This window comes from Eulemur rufifrons, chromosome 9, assembly GCF_041146395.1.
Source record: "Eulemur rufifrons isolate Redbay chromosome 9, OSU_ERuf_1, whole genome shotgun sequence".
Classification (NCBI taxonomy): domain Eukaryota; kingdom Metazoa; phylum Chordata; class Mammalia; order Primates; family Lemuridae; genus Eulemur; species Eulemur rufifrons.
The window spans coordinates 17,827,235-17,850,731 of record NC_090991.1 but is presented as its reverse complement, the minus strand read 5'-3'; the positions used below and the strand labels follow the sequence as shown (position 1 = coordinate 17,850,731).

General features: G+C 47.6%; 1 protein-coding gene and 1 non-coding gene across 2 annotated transcripts in view; one reads left to right on the top strand and one right to left on the bottom strand.

Annotated features, from left to right (window-relative positions):
• The window catches only part of SUPT6H (SPT6 homolog, histone chaperone and transcription elongation factor), a 33,422-nt gene that overhangs the window by 8,529 nt on the left and 1,396 nt on the right, over window positions 1-23,497 (top strand). Inside the window, exons 2-35 of the mRNA XM_069482226.1 lie at window positions 785-923; window positions 2,024-2,182; window positions 2,274-2,350; window positions 2,718-2,910; window positions 3,150-3,234; window positions 3,900-4,173; window positions 4,540-4,641; window positions 4,888-5,004; window positions 5,357-5,446; window positions 5,600-5,742; window positions 6,426-6,574; window positions 6,731-6,829; window positions 7,346-7,475; window positions 7,561-7,711; window positions 7,876-8,030; window positions 8,228-8,423; window positions 8,828-8,967; window positions 9,087-9,204; window positions 11,186-11,262; window positions 11,531-11,666; window positions 12,763-12,900; window positions 12,978-13,145; window positions 13,786-13,913; window positions 15,033-15,240; window positions 15,755-15,902; window positions 16,332-16,474; window positions 17,388-17,528; window positions 18,820-19,015; window positions 19,412-19,650; window positions 20,362-20,475; window positions 20,648-20,772; window positions 22,501-22,613; window positions 22,813-22,890; window positions 22,985-23,151. Of these exons, the coding sequence (XP_069338327.1) occupies window positions 815-923; window positions 2,024-2,182; window positions 2,274-2,350; window positions 2,718-2,910; window positions 3,150-3,234; window positions 3,900-4,173; window positions 4,540-4,641; window positions 4,888-5,004; window positions 5,357-5,446; window positions 5,600-5,742; window positions 6,426-6,574; window positions 6,731-6,829; window positions 7,346-7,475; window positions 7,561-7,711; window positions 7,876-8,030; window positions 8,228-8,423; window positions 8,828-8,967; window positions 9,087-9,204; window positions 11,186-11,262; window positions 11,531-11,666; window positions 12,763-12,900; window positions 12,978-13,145; window positions 13,786-13,913; window positions 15,033-15,240; window positions 15,755-15,902; window positions 16,332-16,474; window positions 17,388-17,528; window positions 18,820-19,015; window positions 19,412-19,650; window positions 20,362-20,475; window positions 20,648-20,772; window positions 22,501-22,613; window positions 22,813-22,890; window positions 22,985-23,151 (4,806 nt within the window). The 5' untranslated portion in view covers window positions 785-814. The remainder of the gene's footprint in view (window positions 1-784; window positions 924-2,023; window positions 2,183-2,273; window positions 2,351-2,717; window positions 2,911-3,149; window positions 3,235-3,899; window positions 4,174-4,539; window positions 4,642-4,887; window positions 5,005-5,356; window positions 5,447-5,599; window positions 5,743-6,425; window positions 6,575-6,730; window positions 6,830-7,345; window positions 7,476-7,560; window positions 7,712-7,875; window positions 8,031-8,227; window positions 8,424-8,827; window positions 8,968-9,086; window positions 9,205-11,185; window positions 11,263-11,530; window positions 11,667-12,762; window positions 12,901-12,977; window positions 13,146-13,785; window positions 13,914-15,032; window positions 15,241-15,754; window positions 15,903-16,331; window positions 16,475-17,387; window positions 17,529-18,819; window positions 19,016-19,411; window positions 19,651-20,361; window positions 20,476-20,647; window positions 20,773-22,500; window positions 22,614-22,812; window positions 22,891-22,984; window positions 23,152-23,497) is intronic.
• Window positions 19,934-20,075, bottom strand: LOC138392658 (U4 spliceosomal RNA). Its single transcript, XR_011234948.1, has one exon. It is a non-coding gene; the product is annotated as a U4 spliceosomal RNA (small nuclear RNA).

Sequence of the window (23,497 nt, the reverse complement as noted above, 5' to 3'; positions counted from 1 at the left end):
TGTCATGTAATATTCTCAACTATCCTGTGAGGTAGGTAGTGCTGTTGGCATTTTCCAGATGAAGAAACTTATACAGACATATCAAATCATTTGTTTATATAGCTGGTAGATGATGAGACCAGGATTTGATCTCTACTCTTAAGCCCAGCAATCTTTCCATTTAGTTATTGCCTTTCGAGATTTTTTTGCAGGGGAAGTAAATGATAAAAATAGAATCATGGTTCTAATGTTTCTAAAGAAGCCCCTTTTCCACCCAAATGCTCCCAACCAGTACTCACACAAGTGGGCTCAAGTTCCTGAAGTGTTTGTGTGTTGAATCTATTGAAAGGGGTTTTCCTTTGACTCTGCTAATAACCAGATACAGTGTATATGAAAGCGCCTTTCATAAAGTTGGCACTTACTGTTTCCCTATGGATAAGTCACATACTCTGTTCTATCACCATGTTCCCACTAATGTAATTATCCCTAGGTTAGTTTCTTTCCTCATCTGCCCATTCCTGCCTGCAAATGGTAAACGGGGTAAAAGTCTGGGGAAGAGAGATGATACACGTCCAGTATAATTGCTATCTTTTTAAAAGTACACATGAGAGGAGCAACTCTGGGAGGAATGGGAAACGGAAGAGATGGAGCCACCTGTTTCTAACTGTCTTCTCCCCAAGTGGAAGTGATTTGAGTGGGCATAGCAATGGCAGGTGGCTAAAAGGCTGTTTGTGGGAAAGTTTAAGAGCCCTCTGTAATATCTTGTGCCTCATTTTTTATTCCCAACCCTCCCCTCCTTCCCTAGTCCTCTTCGGGCAGACTGTGAGAAGCTGCAATGTCTGATTTTGTGGAAAGTGAGGCTGAGGAGTCAGAGGAAGAGTACAATGATGACGGCGAGGTGGTGCCCCGAGTCACCAAGAAATTTGTGGAAGAAGAGGATGATGGTGAGGAGGCCCCAGCCTCAAGCTTCTCCCCACTATTGCTAAGCTTTGGATAGTTGGATTCTTGCTGATGAAAGGCTCAGGCTCAGCACAGAAGTTATCACATATGAGGTACCAGCTTGAGAACTTTCAGTCATTCTTAGAAAATACTTACTGAGCATCTGTCTGCTGTATGCCAGGCATTGTGCCTAGAACTAGAAATACAAAACAAAGACCTGGCTGTTGTGGAGTTTACATTAGTGGGAGGGGACAGATACTAAGCCAATAAATAAATGTTGTGTTACATATGTAACACTTCCTGCTTTTAGACCTAGCGTTGTTGGTATTTATGCACCCAGTTTCCTATTTCTCTGGCCAAACCCAACCTTTGGGATCATCAGCAGAGTACAGCCATGAAATGGCTTTAAAGGGGGAAAGGGAAGTGTAAGTTTTGTCAGAAGAATTATGAAAGAGGCTGGGTGCAGTGGCTCACACCTATAATCCCAGCACTTTGGAAGGCCGAGGCAGAAGGATTGCTTGAGCCCAGGAGTTTGAGACAAGCCTGGGCAATGTAGCAAGACCCTGTGTCTACAAAAAAATTTAAAAATTATCCAGGCATGGGGGTGTGCACCTGTAGTCCCAGCTACTCGGGAGGCTGAGGTGGGAGGCTCTTGAGCCCAGGATTTCAAAGTTACAGTGAACTGTGATCACGGCACTACACTCCAGCCTTGGTGAGAAAGGAGACCCTATCTCTAAAAATTAAAAGAAGAAACAATTAAAAGAATTATGGATGGAAGAGGGAATATAGCTGCTAATTTTATAAGCTGGGTAAAACAAGGTTATTGGTGGCTGTAAACCTCTGGTAATGATTTTGAGGAGCCAAAGTAATTAGGAAGGTCATCTTGCCTAAAGACAGATGGTGAATGTAGAAAAGAAATCGTCATTTCCGGATGCTGCTGCACTAAGTCGATGGCTGTGTTTTGTATCTTTACACTAGACAAGAATGAACATGGCGCCCAGGTCATTGGGTGCAGAGTAAATGGAGAATCTCATTAAGCGGGTGGCCCTGCCTGGTCCCCAGCCTGTTACCCAGTCTCTGTGCCTCAAACATGTATTTTTTCCAGATGAGGAGGAGGAGGAGGAAAACCTAGATGATCAAGATGAGCAAGGCAACCTGAAAGGCTTTATCAATGACGATGACGATGAAGATGAAGGAGAGGAGGATGAGGGCAGTGACTCTGGTGATTCAGAAGATGATGTTGGCCACAAGAAGAGAAAACGCAGTGAGTAGTCTGTCTTCAGGTCAGGTGAGGCTGGGGTGGAAGTTCCGGTGGGAAAGGGGCTTCCCCATCCCTAACACTTTGTTTTCTTCAGCATCTTTTGACGACCGCCTGGAAGATGATGATTTTGACCTCATCGAAGAGAATTTGGGTGTCAAAGTCAAACGAGGAGTAAGTGTCAATCTTTGTCGTCGTTCCTAGGGGATGAAGGAAAAAAGCCCCTGAAATTTCCATGTCTCTCTGGGAGAGGACACACATCTAGAACAGTCTGGGGAACACCAGAGAAAAGAAAGGTGCTCAGTATCGTTGTTCTGTGGAGGCCAGATTTGCATCCCAGATCTGGGTGCCTGTTAGAGAAAGGCTTGTCAAAGTTTCAAGGGTGTTGGCCTTAGGGCTGAAAGAGCATCACTCAACATGTTCTTTCCTGCCTCCCTTGGTTGGCGTAATTGTGGTGGGAAGACGGGAGTGAGACCGGAGAGCAGGCATCCTTCTGCCAGACCCCTCGGACCTGATGAGGCAGGTTTTCTCAACCCCCTAGCAAAAGTACCGCCGTGTCAAAAAAATGTCAGATGACGAGGACGATGATGAGGAGGAATATGGCAAGGAGGAACATGAAAAAGAGGCTATTGCGGAGGAAATCTTCCAGGATGGGGAAGGGGAAGAAGGGCAGGAGGCCGTGGAGGCCCCCATGGCTCCTCCAGAGGAAGAGGAGGAAGATGATGAAGAGTCAGGTAGGTGGCTTTGGGCAGGGAAGCCACCATTTGGATGGGTTTTGGAATTTCCTGGCCCCTAGGAACAGGATAGGAATCTGTTCTTCAGCTACAGCCCCCAGAGTTTGACATAAAGAAGTTCCTTTCCAGGGGCTTCCCTACTCTTCCCCTCACTGGCCACTCACATAATAGGAACTAAAGCCATTCGGTCCTGGCTCAGCTCCTGACTCTGAGCACTGACCCCTCCTTTCCCTACCCAGATATTGATGACTTCATTGTGGATGATGATGGACAACCTCTGAAAAAACCTAAGTGGAGGAAAAAGCTTCCCGGATACACAGATGCGTGAGTGGGGTCTGGTACAAGGTGGTGATAAAGGCATTGAGTGAGCCCGTTGAGGAGGGAGGAATTTGAAGGCCACTGCCGAAAATGGAAGCATTCCCAGCTTGCAGCCATTTTGCTTCCATGCCTCAAATAACCTCACTAGGCAGTGATTTCAGACTGCTCCTAGAAGCCCTGGGAGATGCCTCTCCATTCTAGGGCCATCATGGGATTAGGGTGGAGTCCCACACGGGCAAGATTCTAGCCTTCCTCTTCCAGCCTGCAGTTCCATGTTTATTCATTTACATATTGATCTTCTAAATATAGTTGTGTTGGAAGAAAGATGCCTACTTCATAGTTTAAAAGTTTGAAAGCTTTTGCTCTAAGGGAATGATGTAATACCGTAGCAGAAGATGGATCCACTGAGCAGGATGCAGACCCATCTACCCTGTTGCTATTTGATTCCTGTCACTGGCAGGTGCTAAAGATGGGCTTTTTATTCTCTAATAAACAAGTTTGCTCAGAAATCCCCCAGCTAAGCCTTTTTTTCCACAGTGAATATGGTTCTTTTATTTACCATTCTCTTAACCTTCTTAGTTGCCTTGGGACAAGTAAAGGATCTATGCAGGAGCTGCATTTCTCTCCTATCACCTGAACCTGAGCCAATTGCCTCTTGCTCTCACCCACAGAGCTCTGCAAGAAGCCCAGGAAATCTTTGGCGTGGACTTCGACTATGATGAATTTGAGAAATACAACGAGTATGATGAAGAACTGGAGGAAGAGTACGAATATGAGGATGATGAGGCTGAGGGTGAAATCCGCGTGCGCCCCAAAAAGACCACCAAGAAGCGTGTGAGCCGCAGGAGCATCTTTGAAATGTACGAGCCCAGTGAGCTGGAAAGCAGCCACCTTACAGATCAGGACAATGAAATCCGAGCCACTGACCTGCCTGAGAGGTTCCAGGTAAGAAACCACCAGCTTCTGTAATTTTAACAATCTGTCATCGCCTTGTAGCCAAGAAACAATCTAGCAACTGTCCTACGTTGGGTAGTATCCAGGATGAGCTTTGAACCCCATCGGACCAAGGGTCCAAGGAGTCCAGCTCTTAGAGGAGAGAAAGTAGACTTTCACTTTGTTTGTGGTTCTTGAAATGGAGCTCTTTCTCTACCAAATCTATGAAATGCTTACTTCAGCCAGGATGACACTGTGCCAGGGACTGGAAATGCATGCCTGAGGATCACATGTTTCTGTCCAGAAGGGTGTATGTTTTTCCTTAAGTGTGGGATACAAGATCAAGTCACTCTCGCTCTGTTGTCTTGTCCACTGCAGCTCCGCTCCATCCCGGTCAAGGGGGCTGAAGATGATGAGCTAGAAGAAGAAGCTGACTGGATCTACAGAAATGCCTTTGCTACACCAACCATCTCTCTCCAGGTACCCAAAAAAAGATCCTTAGGTTTTGCCATGAACCAAAAGCCACTTCATCAGGAGGGGGAGCCCCTCCTCTCCTACCCCACACATCTGTGTGCCTGGTGCAGAATAGTATGCGTATATGTGCATGAGAGAGATTTTTTTTAGATTTCATCTGACAAGATCATCTTGTGTTATGAAGCAGCTTTGTGTAGTAAGACAAAGCAAGTAACAGTGTCTTTGGTGTTTCTTTTTTCTTCTCTACTGTAGGAGAGCTGTGATTACCTAGACCGAGGGCAGCCAACCAGCAGCTTTAGTCGAAAGGGGCCCAGCACAATTCAGAAGATCAAAGAGGCCCTGGGCTTCATGCGGAATCAGCATTTTGAGGTAGCACCTCGTGGTCTGGTAGTTTGTTGATTAGAAATTTAGTTAGAGGATGGGGGAAAGGTAACCACCTGTTAGGCAGGGAGCCCCCTTGCCCTGTTTGCAGAAGCAATCCTTTGACTGAAGAAGCGTTGGGACCAGTGCAGACCCAGGTGGTCCCGAGAGCAATGCTGCCACATCTGTAGCGTCGTCTTCTCCTGCTGGGGAGAGCACTATGCCCTGCATGGGCCTGTGAGGGAGGCTGAGCTTCTGGCTGTTGCGTTTCATAGAGCTGTTTATCCAGGAATATCATCCTCTGGCAGAAGGGAGATTTGCAGATCTTTTCTCTCTGAGTGACTGCACCTTGCCACCCTAGGTGCCTTTTATTGCCTTCTACCGAAAGGAGTACGTGGAACCTGAGTTGCACATCAATGACCTGTGGAGGGTGTGGCAGTGGGATGAAAAGGTAATGTGGGTCTGTGGCCCCCAGGGAGGTATGGGCCGGTTTGGGCACCACTGCTACCGCTACTACAAACCCAAACCCCCAGACCTGTCAAGTTTCTTTACCAGCTCTCCTGGGTTAAACACCAACCCTGACTCCTGCCTTCCCCTGCTCTAGTGGACCCAGCTGAGGATCCGTAAAGAGAACCTAACACGGCTGTTTGAGAAGATGCAGGCTTATCAGTACGAGCAAATCTCTGCTGACCCTGACAAACCTCTTGCTGATGGCATCCGGGCACTGGACACCACGGACATGGAGAGGTAATGTACTCAGGGTTGGTCCCATTACAGGGAGCCGTCAGACCAGAGGCGGGCCACCCAGGAGCAACATTACCTTGCAAAATTAGCAGTGTAGGGCCCCATCCCTTAGAACCCAACTTGTCAGCACATCAAAGGTGATCTTTCTGATACAAATTCATCTTAGTTATCCATATCAGTATATAAAGGACTATTTATTTACCAAAAAGTTAACTGTTAGAAGGATTGGATGTTTAAGTTTGCTGATCTATACATTTATTCCATGTGGATAGAGCTATGTGGGAAACCATATTATACTCAGAAAGTAGCTGGGTGAGCCTGCAGTCAGAGTGGGCTGTGGGAGGGGAGCAGATGGTTTTAGTGGCCAGCATCATGAAGCTGAGGAGGAAGGGATAAGGACTATCTCAAGGACTTTAAACTTTTTTAGAGACATGCTGCCTCGGCTGCCTTTCCCTTTTTGTTTCCATTTCTAACAACCACCAGTCACCATTTCTGTTTGACATATTCCTTCTTTAAGATACCTTGGTTGCAGTTAAGTTATGTTCTGGGGCTGTTGTGTGTCTTTAGCAATTGGAAAACACAGGCATCCATCCCAGTTAGGATCTTGCCTCCTGGGAATTGGACCTCCTGTAGCGAAATTGTGGTACACCCCTTGCCCAGTGCTAACTTATGTCCCTTCCCTTCAGGCTCAAGGATGTACAGTCAATGGATGAGCTGAAAGATGTCTACAACCATTTTCTTCTTTATTATGGTCGTGACATCCCCAAGATGCAGAATGCTGCCAAGGCCAGCCGCAAGAAGCTGAAGCGTGTAAGGGAAGAGGGAGATGAAGAGGGTGAGTGATGGAAAAGAAAACCCAGGAGGCTTGATGGCCATGGCATCCCCAAAGAGGCCTTTGGCTTGGTACTCTTTGGGGCTTCTCCCCCAACATGTGTCAGATCCTTGGGAGTGACTAGAAACTAGAGTCCTAACTCTCATGTTTTCTTCTCAGGTGAAGGTGAGGAGGCAGAAGATGAGGAGCAGAGGGGGCCTGAGCTTAAGCAGGCCTCCCGCCGAGACATGTACACCATCTGTCAGAGCGCTGGGCTAGGTAAAGCCAGCTTCTTAGGGCCCGGGAATTCTAGCCTTTAGCAAAGGGAGTTATCCAGGAAGAAGACTACTGGGTAGAAAGAGGAACAGTTTGTGCAGAGTGTTTTCAGGGAAAAAAAATTTAAAAAAGGTAAAAAAAAGAAGGGGAAAAAAAAAAGGAGAAACAGATGTCTGGGTCAATCACCTATCCAGTCCTGAACCAGCCTACTATCTAGTCCTCATAAACACTGCTCCCCTCACCCAGCCCTGCCCCGTAGTAAGGTTCAGCTTCTCCCTAATTTCCTGAAGTGATGGGAAACTCAGGATTAGAGGGAGAGAGTCTATTCTCTCTATTTCTTTTGCCTTATAATAGCCTATCAGGTGTTTAAATTCAGGTTTTTTGTTCTTTGCCCACCTGGTCCTACTCATTCATGGCCCGTTTAAAGTTCAGTGCCTAGAATTGCTACTCTAGTTTCTGAAGCCAAGAGGTTTATCAGCCCAGGTACTGCCTCACCTTCCACTCTCTTATTGTCTTTAGATGGCTTGGCCAAAAAGTTCGGGCTTACTCCCGAGCAATTTGGAGAGAACCTTCGGGACAGCTACCAGCGTCACGAGACAGAGCAGTTCCCTGCAGAGCCCCTGGAGCTGGCCAAGGATTACGTTTGCAGGTAGGCATGCAGCAGGTGGCTGGCAGGAGGAGGGGCCTGAGGACCGAGATGCCCTCATCCTGCAGCTCCATCATTTTCCCCGCAGCCAGTTCCCCACACCAGAAGCCGTGCTGGAAGGTGCACGCTACATGGTAGCCCTCCAGATTGCCCGTGAGCCCCTTGTCCGGCAGGTGCTGAGGCAAACCTTCCAAGAGAGAGCCAAGCTAAATATAACCCCCACCAAGAAAGGTAGAAAGGTGAGCTGGGCGAAGGGCTTTGATCCAAGAGGTGACCCAGTTCTCTGGTTGATTAAACTGAGTCTCTTGCCTTCTGATTGCCTGAAATATCTGCCAGAGAGCAGATAGGCAGTTTTTGCTCCAGAGCCATCCCCAGGCTAATGATTCCTTCTTGATGTGTACAGGATGTGGATGAGGCCCACTACGCTTACTCCTTCAAGTACTTAAAGAATAAACCTGTGAAGGAACTGAGAGATGACCAGTTCCTCAAGATAGTCCTGGCTGAAGATGAAGGGCTGCTCACCATTGACATCAGCATAGATATGAAGGGAGTCGAAGGGTAAGCAAAGCCCTGGGCTTGGCAGCTCTTCGGGGAAGGCTTGGTGAAGAGTCTGGTGGAGAGAAGGCTCCCTCAGGAACGTGAACCAGTTTGGGAATTGAGCGAGCCATTGTCCCTTGCTCACTCACAGTATTCATGGACATTTAGGCATCACCTTTTCTCCATTCCTAACACCACAGCTTTGTGTCTCTCCTCAGTTATGGCAATGACCAGACGTATTTTGAAGAGATCAAACAATTTTACTACCGAGATGAATTCAGCCACCAAGTGCAGGAGTGGAACCGGCAGCGCACTATGGCCATCGAACGTGCTTTACAGCAATTCCTCTATGTGCAGATGGCCAAAGAGCTCAAGAACAAGCTGCTGGTTGAAGCCAAGGAATACGTCATAAAGGTGAGGACAGGGATGCATGATCTTTAATCATATGATTTCTGCAAACTAGAACTGAGTGTGAAGGAACCCTAGTAGTCCCATAGCTAATGGAGAAACACTGGGGGCAAAGGAAGCGTGATCTCAGAGAGGTACCAACAGGGCCACAGGGAACATCTCCAAGACCTCTCCACTTGAACCTCTTCCCTCCTCTCCCCCACTCACCCAGACATTCGTCATTTATATCACTGTTCTCTGTATACTCTCCTGTTTCCAAAAACAAGGTTTACCTTTAGGGATAAGCCTGCCAAGGGGTAGGAACACATGTACATACGAATACACATCCTTGCACATGTGTGCCTGCACCTGTTTCTTGAGCAATCTTGGTGAGCCTGATGAGTATAGTATATGGTGTGTCTTCTCCTCAGGCCTGTAGCCGAAAGCTCTACAACTGGTTGAGGGTGGCACCCTACCGACCAGATCAGCAGGTAGAGGAAGACGATGATTTTATGGACGAGAACCAAGGGAAGGGCATTCGAGTCCTTGGCATAGCTTTCTCCTCTGCCAGGTAACAGCCTATTCCTGCCTGCCCAGCACCATCTGTCAGCTGTCTTTCTAATTTCATTCTTCTCTTATTCATAGCCTCATATTGCTGATTATTGCACTGTTTTTCTGTTCGGCTGACAGAGATCACCCTGTGTTCTGTGCTCTGGTCAATGGTGAAGGAGAAGTGACAGACTTCCTTCGACTTCCCCATTTTACCAAACGGCGAACTGCATGGAGAGAGGAAGAGCGGGAAAAGAAGGCAAGTGGCTGGGACAGGGTTACCAAGTGTACATCTGGAGTACATCTTAGGATTCAGGGGGGTTGAGTGTTTATGATCTAAGCAACATCCCATGCAAGCCCCTGAATGTCTCTGGTCTGGTCACCGGCTTCTTGTCCCCGTGGACAAGTCTCACTTCCATGGGCAGTAGATGGCACTCAAGTTATCTGGTGCAGAATTTGCTTCTGGCTTGAGGCCAGTTCCTAGGCCTTGTGGGCTGCCCGTACTGCCTCTGTTCTTCCCAGCATCTGGGTCAGGCTGTTCCGGGAGCTGAAAGCCACTGGGGCACAAAGCCGGCCTTTACCCTGCTTTGGCCTTTCAGCATCTCTTTTTCCAAGGAAAGAGGAATTTGAATTCATCTGGTTGGTATATTTCTGGATTTTTTTCTTAATCCTAATGATGTTTTTCAATTTTGTTGATAGAGACCCATTCTAAAAAGAATAAAAGACCAACTTCTTAACAAACAACTTTTCTTTTCTTTTCTTTTCTTTTTTTTTTTTTGAGGCAGGGTCTTGCCCTGTCATCCACAATGGAGTGCAGTGGCGTGATCATAGCTCACAGCAACCTCCAACTCCCAGGCTCAAGCAATCCTCCTGGCTCATCCTCCCAAGTAGCTAGAACTATAAGCACATGCCACCATACGCAGCTAATTTATTTTATTTTCTTTTTTTAGAGGTGGGGCCTCACTATGTTGCCCAGGCTGGTGTCAGACTCCTAGGTTCAAACAATCCTCCCACTTTAGCCTCCCAAAGTGCTGGGATTATAGGCTTGAGCCACCATGACCAGCCAATAAACAACTACTTTTTTAAAATCTTGACATGGAGATCAAGATTATCAGAATAGTCCTAACTATCAGGCAGTGGTTTGTATAAATAAGACCCACGGGTGTTTAGTTGACCACAACCTAAGTGTAAGCCAGAAGTATGACAATCTTAGAAAATATTAAGAGGTTTATAATAACTCAAGCCAGAGGTACCAGTCTCCCTGTTTTGTGTTCTGGTGGGACAACATGCAGTACATCTTGTCTAACTTTGAGCTTCCTGTATAAAGAGGGGCAAAGACTTTGTTTAGGCACCCACCTCATTGGGCACATGGTTATGCAGGAGACCATCTATACATATCCTGGCTGGATTGGGGGGATGGCAGAGAGGTATTAAATTCTTCTGCTTAGGAAATTAGTAGAGTATTTTAAAGTTAGGAGCAGCCCGAGAAGGGGAAAAATATGCAGCATTTCCAGGAAGGAGGAACATAACAGCACTGTGGATGGAGGTCCAGGACCTTTAGAAGAACATCACCTGTGAGAACCTCCCTGGGGCCCAGATAAGGCTGGCAATCAGTCTTAGATTGTGTGCCATGCTTAGCGCTTCTGTAATACTGCTACCTTCCTTACTTTGTTATGCTCAGATTTTCAGCAAAAGTAACACCAGAAATGAAATAGACATCCACAAAAACTCTAGGAGGACATCAGGTATGGGAGACAGTGGAAATTAAGTTATGAGGTACTGTAGTAGGGACTGGGTATCTTTAAGCTGAAGAAGACTTAGGGAGACGGACTTGCCATGTTGACATTTTCAAAGGGCCTTCACCTAAAAGAGAGCAGACACCAGTTATTTTGCTTGATTAAAACTAGAATCAGTAGCTAAGTGTTATATAGATTTTGGTTCACAGTAAAAGAGATCAGTTTCCTAACTATTTCATGCTTCAGATCTGGCCAATATCACCAGTACCACTGGAGTGAGATTCTAGTCAGTGGAATGTATAAGCAGAGGCAGGTGGCCAACTGTCTGTCAGGAACAGGTGGGTATGGATCCTTGGTGGCAGGTTGGACCAGATATCCTCTGAAGACCCTTCCAGTTTTTACTGTTCGTTGGTCTTATAAGACCTTGAGCTACTTAGGCAGTCAGAACTGCTTGAAATCTCCTTATGCTCAGAGCCATTCAGCTCCAATTTTCTTTCAATCCAGGCTCAAGACATTGAAACCTTAAAGAAATTTCTTCTGAACAAGAAGCCCCATGTGGTGACAGTTGCAGGAGAGAACAGGTAGGGCACCAGAGCATAGGCCATGCCTGGTTTTTAAGGCTATAACCCAAGTCATCCCATGTTGTTGAATTTGGCATATGCCCATAAAAGCAGGCATGTGCCTGTGCAGAATGTTGATGATTTCCCCAGGGGGTATCCCTGGGGATGCTGTCCCTCTTTGTCCCTCTTCCAAGCCTCTTCCTCCCCGACCTCTCCACGCCATCCCAGCCATGAGAATGTCCATCCCTGAGAAAATGTATTCATTGACCAGCACTGTTCATCCTACCAGGGACGCCCAGATGTTGATTGAGGATGTGAAGCGTATAGTGCATGAGCTGGACCAGGGCCAACAGCTGTCTTCTATTGGCGTGGAGCTGGTTGACAACGAGTTGGCCATTCTCTATATGAACAGCAAGAAGTCAGAGGTAATGCTGGAGCCCCACCCTTAGGGCCTGTCCAGGCAAGTGCTATCAATCCCAGAGAGATTTAATAGGGAAACAGGTATCGGAGCCTCGGACTGTGTCTGTGTATTTACCCATCCAGAGATTTTCCATTTTGCCAGTTATGCATGGTTCAGATTGGGAGTCTCATAAATTAAATTGGTCCCAGGAAAAAGGATCCCAGAGGAGCAGAAAAAGTGACTTCAAGCCAGGATGGTTTGGATTTCCTCTTGATGTTGGAGCTGAGATGTTTTGGAAAAACTCTCAAACTGTATTTTCCTCTGCTCTCACACCACAACAATCATCAACACAGAAGAAGACTTCCGTGACCAAATGTGAGGGGTTTTCCCACACACCAAGCGGCAGATACCAGTTGGGTGTCCTCTAATTCAATTCCAACACTATCTACCTCTAGATAGTGTCGGATCTGGCAGGATAAGGCTCAGTCCCAAAACTGCCCACTCCCCTTCAGACAGCAGTTGTAAGTCTGGCCATTTAGAACTTCTGACCGACCAGCTTGTTGGGGTTCTCATGACCCCCCTCTTTGGGTTCGATTAATTTGCTGGAGTGGCTTAACAGGAAATACTTAATGTTTACCAGTTTTTTATAAAGGATATTTACAAGGGATACAGATGAAGACATGTGTAGGGCAAGGTATGGGGCAAGGGGCACAGAGCTTCCATGCTCTTCCTGGGTGTGCCACCCTCTAGGAACCTCCAAGTGTGTCCGCAAGCTATCCAAACCCAGACCTCTTGGGTTTCTGTGGACAACCATGTCAAAATGTGATTAGCGTTCAGGGTATAGGGCAGGACTCTCTCTAGAATGAGGGTTTAATGACCCACAGTCAGAAAGGTGGGGAAGATTATAGAGTCCTACATTGGAACCAAGTGAAAGGATGTCAGGAGAAGGCCAGAGATTCTGTCTCCTGAGGCCTAACACATGCAACATTATAACAAAAGACTAACAAAGGCTATGGGAGTTAAGAACCAGGAACTGTGGACGAAAATCAACGTGTGTGTGTGTGTATCATAACACCACATTGGGGTGCTTTAAGGCCCTGCTGACCCTCATTTGACTCTAGGCAGAGTTCCGGGATTACCCTCCGGTACTGAGGCAGGCTGTCTCCCTGGCTCGGCGCATCCAGGACCCTCTGATTGAATTTGCCCAGGTGTGCAGCTCTGATGAAGACATCCTGTGTCTCAAGTTTCACCCCTTGCAGGTAAGTAGAATTTGATAGGCAGGCCTAGGTTGGGGAAGAGCACAGTAACCTTATTCCTGCCTGCTGTATGTCAACAGGAGCATGTGGTGAAAGAGGAGCTGCTCAGTGCCTTGTACTGTGAATTTATCAACCGGGTCAATGAGGTTGGGGTCGATGTCAACCGTGCCATTGCCCACCCTTACAGCCAGGCCTTGATCCAATATGTTTGTGGCCTGGGACCTCGAAAAGGGACCCACCTCCTGAAGGTAGGATTGAGTTGAATCAGAAATTTTATAAGTTACCATCTCATCAAATGTGAAAATATATACTTTGTCAATATGATTTGACAGATCAGGAAGACCAGGGTCAGAGAGGGAAAGTGACTTGTCCTGAGTCACTCAGCTAGTAAGAGTCAGAGTCCAACTTCAGACCCAGGTGGCCAAAGCTATGCTCTTCACTACTGTACTCCAGTGGCTCATAGAAAAGACAGCTATAAGCCATGATTCAAGGCACATGGAGAAAGCAAGGGGCTGCTAGACACGGACTTGAGGGTAGTGTGTTGTTCCAGTGAGAAGAAAAAGGATTTCAGTCGGGGGAGGAGGGGAACAAGCAGGGATCTTCAGAAGTATTGGTAATGTTCTTTTTCTTAAGGTGGGTGATAGATGCTTGAGTGTATATTTTATCACTAATGTTTAACCCATCTATTATTAATACATAGTCTTTGTTAGATATAGTGTAGTTTATTTAAAAAATAATTTTTGATGGTAGATGGTATGTTGTAGTGCTCAGTTAGATACTGGGTGGGGACAGAGGAGTCCTGTCATGAGGGCTTAACAGAAACCAGAAAGCAGGCGAGGGAGGTGGGTCCTGTTTTCTGCCCTGGCTCACTCCTGCCCTGTCCCCTAGATCCTGAAGCAGAACAACACCCGACTCGAGAGCCGGACCCAGCTGGTCACCATGTGCCACATGGGTCCCAAAGTCTTCATGAATTGCGCTGGCTTCCTCAAGATTGACACGGCCTCCTTGGGGGACAGGTGATGCCCTCTGCCTGGATGGGCCAGGAGGAATTCCCTTGGGCGTTGTTTGGGGGTTTCAGGGCTGTCAAAGGGCCACAAGCCATTTAAATTAGGAAATGTTTTAAAGAAAAGATAAGGAACCTTTATTCAGTCAAGAGCCCCTGACCTATGGAAAAGATCGGTTCAATTATGTGAAGCTTTTTTCATGTGAAAGAAACATAAAAAGAACCAACATAGCTTATAAATTAAGGACAGAAAACACAAGATTTTATTTAGTGAACACAAACTTGTTTTGTATTTATGGTTTGTTGTGGCCAGATAAGGGTGGGATAGCTGGGGCAGTGGAAAAGGAGTGTGGGGGTGTGAAGAGATAAGGAAGGGGGAGAAAGATTTGGTATGTTTTGAGATGATGTTATTGAGAGAAAATTCTATTCACTTGGACTTTGGACTTCACTATTGACCTCTTCCTCTCCAGAAGTTATCAACTCAGTCTTTGGAGGATCTTTTCCACGGGCACATAGCTCCTCATTCAGTAATGGAAATCAGTGGGGAAATAGGCTTCAAGTTCTAAAACTTCATTTTCCACTCAGCTTTGCTGTAACACTCCACGAATAACATAGGTCCATGTGAGTGCACGGGCAAGACCAGCCTGGGAAGGCTTTATGGGGGAAAACAGCTGTCAGCAAATTCTCAGAGGTCTTTTCCCCTTTCATGTTTTATGTTATTATAAGACGCATATAATTTCATTATATAAAATTCAACATATAGAAATATTATGCAGAAAGTGGAAGTCCCCCATAATCCCACCCCCCAGAGATAACTACCATAACAATTTATGTATACTACAGTTTTTCTAAATTTTATTTTTGCTATGCATTTACTAACTACCCATTTACTACAAAAATGGGATCATATGGTTCATAGTGTTTTGCAGTGCATTTTTCACGTATCAATATATTGTGGCCATCTTTCCATGTCAGCACACATAGACCTACCTCATTCTTGTAAATGGCTGTATAGTATTCCATTGTATGGAGGTGCCCTAATTTATTTAACCAGTTCCCCATTGGTGGACATTTGGGTTGTTATTAGAAGCTTCTCGTTCTATATCCTGCTCCATTTCTGCCTTTCCTCCAGCACTGACTCATACATTGAAGTCCTTGATGGTTCCCGTGTTCACCCTGAGACTTACGAGTGGGCCAGGAAGATGGCAGTGGATGCCCTGGAATACGATGAGTCAGCTGAGGATGCCAATCCTGCAGGAGCCCTCGAAGAAATCTTGGAAAACCCAGAGCGACTCAAGGACCTGGACCTTGATGCCTTTGCAGAAGAACTAGAGAGGCAGGTGGGTGAGAGTGTGGAAGGCCTGGCAGGAAAACCCGTCCCAAGTGGCCTGGTTGGGAGGAGACTTGGGCAGCAAGTGTCCACAGAAACCCCTAAACTGTTAGTATGGCAGACTTAATCTTCTCTTCCTCCCGCCCCTGCTCTACTGGGTTCCTTAAGGAAGTTTTTCATTCTGCTTGTTAAGGAACTGGGGAAGTCTGAGAGATTGCGACCATAATTGGGAGAGACAGGAGTTGGGAGGATGTCAGTACTAGCGTGTCCTTCTAAGCCCTCTTTCCTCCTTTCTAACACCATAATTTTGTATTTATCTGTTTGATACCTTGGGGTTACTTGAAGCATTTTCATTACAGAACAGTGTTCCATGGCTAAGTTTGAAAACCCCCTTTAGTGAATGTTGAAGGGAAAGGAGAGAAGAGAGGCCCTGACGGGAGCCAGCTGGCCTACTCCTTTCACAGAAGCCCCAGTGGCGCAGGTTGGGGAGCGGTTCCAAGGCTTTTGGTGGGCTTCTTCCCCAGGGCTATGGTGACAAACACATCACACTGTACGACATCCGGGCAGAGCTGAGCTGTCGGTATAAGGACCTCCGGACAGCCTACCGCTCTCCCAACACAGAAGAGATCTTCAATATGTTAACCAAAGAAACACCAGAGACCTTCTACATTGGTAAATTCTAGGGCCCTTTTTTTTTTTTTTTTTTGGTGGAAGATGATATGCTGGGGGTAGGGGTTGCGTTTACTATATATGTTCAAACTAAGCAATGATTCCAGCAGAATGGGGCATGTTTGTATTATAGGTGGGGAAGACCAGGGAAGCATTTAAAAAGATTGTAGAGCCCTGGACTGGAAGCCAAAACTTGAGTTAAGGTCAAATATGCATTCAACCTGCTGTGGGACCATCTTGGAGTCACTCTTCTTCTAGGCCTCATTTTCCCCTATCATCAAATTAGGGGAAGATTTCCCTTCTCAAGGATGGGAAGGAAATGAGGTGTTCTGTCACTAAAAGGTTGGTGGGAAGGAGAAAACTTCTCTCACTTTCTCAGCCTGCTCTCTGTTCTCTTTTCCCCTTCCCTGTTGTCCTCTCCTCTTTTTCCAGGAAAGCTCATTATCTGCAATGTCACTGGCATCGCCCACAGGCGTCCACAGGGTGAGAGCTATGACCAGGCAATCCGCAACGATGAGACCGGGCTATGGCAGTGCCCCTTCTGTCAGCAAGACAATTTCCCTGAACTAAGCGAGGTGTGTGCTGCAGTGTTACTGTGGTCAGTGGATTTCCTTGATTGAATGGTCTCAGTTCCCTAGGAAGGAATGAGAAATGGAGGCATTTTAGGTCATACTTTTACCAAATAAGAACAAAAAGAAGGAAGAGGGGTAGAACACATACAGGTTTAATGTGAAGTCCCTCCATGTGCTTCTCAGAACTTACCTGTGTGCTTTCTTTTATTCTGACTCAGTCACCTATTCCTTAACCCCTGTGTGCCATTCTTTGGCTGTCTGGCTCCACCAGATTAGGGAAATGGGGACATGCATTTCTCACCTGCAGGGTAGACCCAGTGTCCCCTACACATGCTTATTAGATGGTATCTGCAGGCTCCCTTCAGTTGTTATAGTCTCCATGCTTTAAATTTTTCCCACATTTTTATCTAGAAGAATAATCTACCAGAAGTCATTAAAGCCACCCTAAAAGCTTTTTCTGGGTTATTTCTGGGTTACTTTACATGTTATTAGGCAGATTATAAAAGAGACAGTTTCTCAGCTTTACCCAATAAAAGCATCCGGTGTGATGTGTCCAGGATACAGGAATGCCAGGGGGTGCCTGTTTCACTGTAATGAGGTGTTCTGAGAAGGCCGACATGGGTACTACTTACGCTCACTGGGTCTAAACAAAATAGAAGGGGCCTCATTTGCAGCTAGAGGGATCTAGATTAGATAAACATAAAAGACTCATTTAATGGCCAATAGTGCCAGACATCAGTCACGAGTCAAGGGACGTTATGAATGTTCAAATTCTGTCTTGGCTGTCGTTGTCTTTTCGGACTATGGTGCCAGGTGTCAATGGTAAAATAAATTACAACACTCCTGGCAGGTCTTTTCTGAATGTATGATTGCTGGAATCCTAATGATCAAGCTTCTTTCCTTGTGCCCTCTTTAGGTTTGGAACCATTTTGACAGCGGTTCATGCCCAGGTCAGGCCATTGGTGTCAAAACACGGCTAGACAACGGTGTCACCGGCTTCATTCCCACCAAATTCCTCAGTGACAAAGTGGTAAAGCGGCCAGAGGAACGAGTGAAGGTAGATGAATGACTTTCCTAAGGTTGTAGTACAGTTTTCAGCTGCCCAAATTGGGCTCTCTTTAACTTTGGACTGTCCCCACCAGAAGTTAGGCTCTGTTCCTAGAGGCTGCTGGTAGGGAGAGCATTTCAGAGATTTATAGCTAGTTGGAAGAACCTAGGGTGAGAAGCATCTTAATGAGTAGCAGCTTTTGTTCACTGTCTTTGTGAAATTTCAGCAAGTTGCCAGTCCTTTGGGAAAAGGGCTTTCTCCTCCTCTGTGGGAAGCTGCAGTTTCGTCCTGAGGGCAGGAAACAGGGCCCAGCATTACATGCTGTGAAGCAGAAAGGCTTTCCCTGTTCTCCCAAGGCCAGGTGGTGCTGCTCTAGGAGAAGGACAAGAATGTGTGGCACATACAGCTGGGTGCAGTGGCTTGTGCCTGTAATCCCAGCATCTTGGGAGGCTGAGGTGGGAGGATGGGGCAACATAGTGAGACCTTATCTCTTAAAAAAAAAAAACAGAGTATATGGCACAGCCCCTGAGTTCTACGGGCAGAACCAGATGACACAAAAGGAACCTTCAAATGATCTCTGCATAAAAGGGTTGGGAGTAAGTCTCTAAGCTTCCTTTCTGTTGACAGAGTATTCTCCTGCCATAGCTGCCATTTATCTACTAGATAGCAACACTTGACATTGACATATGCTGTCTCTAATTTCACAACATGATGGGGAAGGAAATATTGTCTTCTTTTTTCCGAGGAAGTCAAGTCCCTTTTCCAGGATCACCCAATTAGTGACGTGGCTGTTACCAGATCTGCCAAATTCTCTTGTTCTGAGTGTCGTGACTTAGGAGGGCTAGGGAAAGACATTCCTAATACATGAACCTGGGGAAATTTTCAGAATGAGGAGAGCCATGCAGAGTTACTGGCTTTTGCCACTGTTTAGGGAGAAGTCAAGGGTAAGGTACAGAAAATAGCTATTGTTTTGCTTCTCCTTCAAAGAGGACAGCCAGGCTTTGATCGCATCCTGGGCACAGTAACCAGGCAACTTCTGGGGAGGAGGGAAGAGTGCCAGTGACAGGGTAGATCCCACTTGGTTTTCCTGCCTAGAGGGGGAGGCATTGGTGCGTGGCACAGCCCCTAGTCTGCAGACTAGACTCAAGCCTGAACTCCTAGTCTGCCATTCAGTAGCTGGCTGGCTTTGGGCAAGTCAGTCCACACCTTTCTGCCTGGACATTGATTTTCTCATGTGTGAAATAGGGCACCGGGCTAGATCATCTTTGTCCCTTCCAGCTCAAATGTTCTGTGGATCTAGGTGGGAATGACTGTTCACTGCCGCATCATGAAGATTGACATCGAGAAGTTCAGTGCGGACCTGACCTGTCGCACCTCAGATCTCATGGACAGGAACAATGAGTGGAAGCTGCCCAAAGACACCTACTATGACTTTGATGCTGAAGCAGCAGACCACAAGCAGGAGGAGGACATGAAGCGGAAGCAGCAGCGGACCAGTGAGTGTGCCCCCCACCACCCCTGTGCGCCCTGTATCTTGGCGGCTCTCCCAGTGCAGGACTCCAGCCACAGGATGCACGTGTATCAGTCTCCCGGTGAGGCTGCTCGGCTTTGAGGTGCTGAGGCCTGGAGACGTCATAAAGGAGAGTCGTGGGTAGCGCTGTAACCCAGGGGTGACATTTCTTTTGCTCCTGCATTGTGACTCTTAAAGATTCATTCTCTCAGCATCCTAGGAACCCAGGTTAACATGTCCTTCACCTCAGCAAATCCAGGTCCAGAGAGAGTGAAATTGTCTGAGAATCCCATATTGGGTCAGGAATTAAGGCCTGGCTTGTCCCATTGGTGCAGCTTCCAGCCCCATCACCTGCTCTGTACTTCTTTTCTGCTTTCTTCAGCATACATCAAGCGAGTCATTGCACACCCATCCTTCCATAATATCAATTTCAAGCAAGCAGAAAAGATGATGGAGACCATGGACCAGGGTGACGTGATCATCCGACCGAGCAGCAAGGGCGAGAACCACCTGACAGTGACCTGGAAAGTCAGCGATGGCATCTACCAGCACGTGGATGTGCGGGAGGAGGGCAAGGAAAATGCCTTCAGCCTGGGAGCCACTCTCTGGATCAACAGTGAGGTGAGAGCCAGCACCTGCCCACCTCCCATCCCCACTCCTGCTTCTAGAAACAGGCCCTTTCCGGCCACTTTGACCTGACATTGGTAACTGGTATGTGTCATATGTATTTTAGCTGTACAGAGGAACAAAACAGATCATTTGTGGAATGAGTCATTTGATAGCAATTTTGTATATTTTGTCCCCTCCTTCCCTTTCCTCCAAATTTTAAAATAGACTACCTAGAGAGCACCCGTGGAGGAAGAGGAGGAAATGTATGTGCATGTGCATACACATATATCTGGTTTCTGACATAAAGACTGTAAAAAATTGCCAATGCCAACTGTATTTCAAGTTGTCATGGTGGGGTTTTGGGAAAAGTTTTCAATTAGCAATAAGCACGCCTCGGATAAACCTCATTGGCTACACTACTGCCACTGCGTAAAGCTGTTTGCTGTTTTTAGAGAGGAGAAGCCTGGTGAAATTCTCCATTGTTCCTGTGCACCAGGGAAGAATCAAAGTTAGGATGTAAAGGACTCGATGCCCTGTAAGCTAATGTGTCTGGGCGTGACTCAAACAGATGGGTAAATTGAGGGGCCTGTGCAGTGAAGTGAGGCTTCGGCAGGACCGGGAAGCCCACCTCCTCCCGTGGTTTCTCTTCAGGGTAGATTTGATGAAGGGCCAGGAGTCTCCGTTCTGAATGTGACTTGTGGGGCCTTTACTTTATTCCCACAGGAATTTGAAGACTTGGATGAGATTGTCGCCCGCTACGTCCAGCCCATGGCATCCTTTGCCCGAGACCTTCTGAACCACAAGTATTATCAAGACTGCAGTGGTGGGGACCGCAAGGTGAGCCCTGGGCCCTCCCAGGGATGACACCTTTCAGTCACTTAAGGATGTATGCTTTCCCTTCAGTGTAGGGGACACTCAGGCGGTGAAGGAAGTGTACATGATGTGTGCACCAGACCTTGTGTACCAAGCATGCTGCTATCCCAACCTCTCCCCCTCATTCTACCCCCAGAAATTAGAGGAGCTGCTCATCAAAACTAAGAAGGAGAAGCCCACCTTCATCCCTTATTTCATCTGTGCCTGCAAGGAACTGCCCGGCAAGTTCCTACTGGGATACCAGCCCCGGGGTAAACCCAGGTGAGCACTGGAGCTGAGAAGGTGCTGCCGCTGGGGTCCACAGACAGGCTAGAAGGGAAGTGGAGGCCCCAGAGCAGTACTCTCTGGTTCTGCTTGACTGCCTTTCTCCTCTTACCTGTTTAGAACGGAGGTGGAGGTTGGAGGTGGGGGAAAGAGGGTAATGAATTAGAGGCAAAAGATAAAGATTCAAATAAGAAGGGCGTTTTCTTCAACACTGTGGAAAAGGAGTTCCCTTGACCTCATTTCCCTCCCAGGGAGTGATGTAAATCACCAGACACTCTCCCCACCCAACTGGCAAAGATTGGGTGCCCGCACACTGGTCTCCCTTTCCACTCTCTGCCTCACCCTTACCAGGGCTTTCAGCACATGGTGGCTTAGAGTTGAGTGCCATGATGTGCTGCCTTTCTGCCTGCTCTGACGTGCCAGGTCAGGAGAGCATCTTCTGCTCTAGCTCCTGCCTGCTTCTTTCTGTGTATGACTGACAGGCTGGCCTTCCTGAGGTTATTCCTTTATATCAGAGTCTCACTGGTGCTCACCCTGAACTTAGAAGACAAAGTCCTCCTTAGATCTGCTTTCTTTGTGTCCATTACACAAACTGGTGATCACACCAGCCTGCTCTGCCCAAGCCCTGTTTCTATCCTCCCATTGGCCCTTGGCCAAGGTATATGCATTTTTGCTTTTATCCCTGTGTTGACGACACGTGTTGCACAGCTTAGACTGTATCAGGGGCTCGGAGGCCAGATGACAAGAAGCCCTAGACTCTGGACCCTGCACTGTCTTGGACACATCTGGAATATTGTGTTCTTTTCTGAGAAGCCTTTTCTGACTTACCAACATGCTTCCAGATGATGGCAGCCGGAGCTGCGATGGGGCTGGAAACTGTCCCATGAGCCTTTAACTGGGACCACATTCAACATGATGGCTTTCCGTGGAAAGGAGCACAGACTCTCCTTGTGTGGCCAAATTAACACTTGCAGAAGATCTGGGAAGCAGGTTTCAGTTTAAAAGAAATGAAAACTCTGTGGAACTTAATGTCTGTTGGCTTTGGATAGCCATCCTCTATTGAGCACAACACCCTATTTTAAGTGTTGTAAGTGCTATGTGTAGACTGACTCATTTTATCCTCACGCTCACCCCATGGATTTAAGTGCTCGTTTTACAAGTGAAGTGGAGATTTGGGTTTAGTAACTTGGTGCAAAGTCTCATAGGTGGTGAATGGTAAGCTAAAACTAGAACTAGAACCAGAACTAATTCAGAGCCCGTCCTCTTAACCACTTCTCTGCTGGTCTCAGAAGTGCTGAATAAGAGCAGATTAACCACCTTCCAGGGCTGCTACAGAAAGACTCCTGCTTATGTACTTTGCTGCCCTGGGAGGCCCCTTCCAACACTGACATTCTGGGACCTCGTCTCACGCTCACCTGTGGTTCGCCACCGTCATACTGCAGCCCAGTATGGTGGCACAGCCTCCAGCAAACCTTCCTCCAGCAGCCTGTATCCAGCACACAGGGGGCCACTGACCCCCTGGCCGTGATTATACTCTGCCATAGGCTGTTCACCTCCCCACTCGAAGTGCAGCCTCCCTTCACAGGGCCGGGGACTGGCTCTGTCATCTCTCCTTTCCCCTAGCACCCAGTATGGCTACTTCACATGGTGGACATCTGTTCTGGTCGCTCTTTCAACAGCTGGCCCCAAGTGGTATCTGACGCATGTTTCGTTCTAAAATCCCAGGATAGAATATGTAACGGTGACTCCAGAAGGATTCCGATACCGGGGCCAAATCTTCCCAACCGTGAATGGACTCTTCAGGTGGTTTAAAGATCATTACCAGGATCCTGTACCCGGTGAGTTCTACTCTCCCCTGACTGCAGGGGTGTGAGGGGAGGGTGAGGCCCAGGCTGTCGTTGCAGCCGTCCTACTCCCACCGCAGCCTCCTTGGCCTCAGGGAGGTCCTCCATCCACTGTGCCTGTGCAGTTGCCCTTCCTCCCACCATCTATCTCAGGACTTCTTCCAGCCACCTGAATTGTAGCCATTTCTTACAGGCATCACCCCCAGTAGCAGCAGCAGGACCCGGACACCTGCCTCGATCAATGCCACCCCAGCCAACATCAACCTTGCAGGTGAGGAGCTTGGGCCTGGGACTGGGGATGGGAGGGGTGGAGCCAGAGGGACTTTCATCTCTAACACACCCATCCCCGCCTCTGTTGTTTACAGATCTGACACGGGCTGTGAACGCCCTGCCCCAGAACATGACCTCGCAGATGTTCAGTGCCATTGCTGCCGTGACAGGCCAAGGACAGAACCCTAATGCCACCCCAGCCCAGTGGGCTTCCAGCCAGTATGGCTATGGCGGCAGTGGAGGGGGCAGCAGCGCTTACCATGTATGTGGCTTTGGGAGGAGCCTCCGTGTGCAGGATGGGGAGGAGTGAAAGGGAATAATCATCCTTTGCCAAGCCCTGTCCCATAGACTGGCCTCTGGCAGTGCCCACCACGAGGGGCCTCATGCACACATGGGGCTACCACAGCCTTAGGACCTGTCTCCAATAGATGTGCCCTTTCGTTGGGCCCATTTTAGGGGGAAGGGAATACGAGAGGGCCTGACCTCTCCAGCGTCCTTTGGGATCTTTGGAACCCTCAAGCCACTAGAAAACTGAGGTGGTCAGGACAAGTGGGCCCCATTGTGTGCCAGATGCTATCCAATGGCTTCCCTCTGCTGCTCAGAACCAC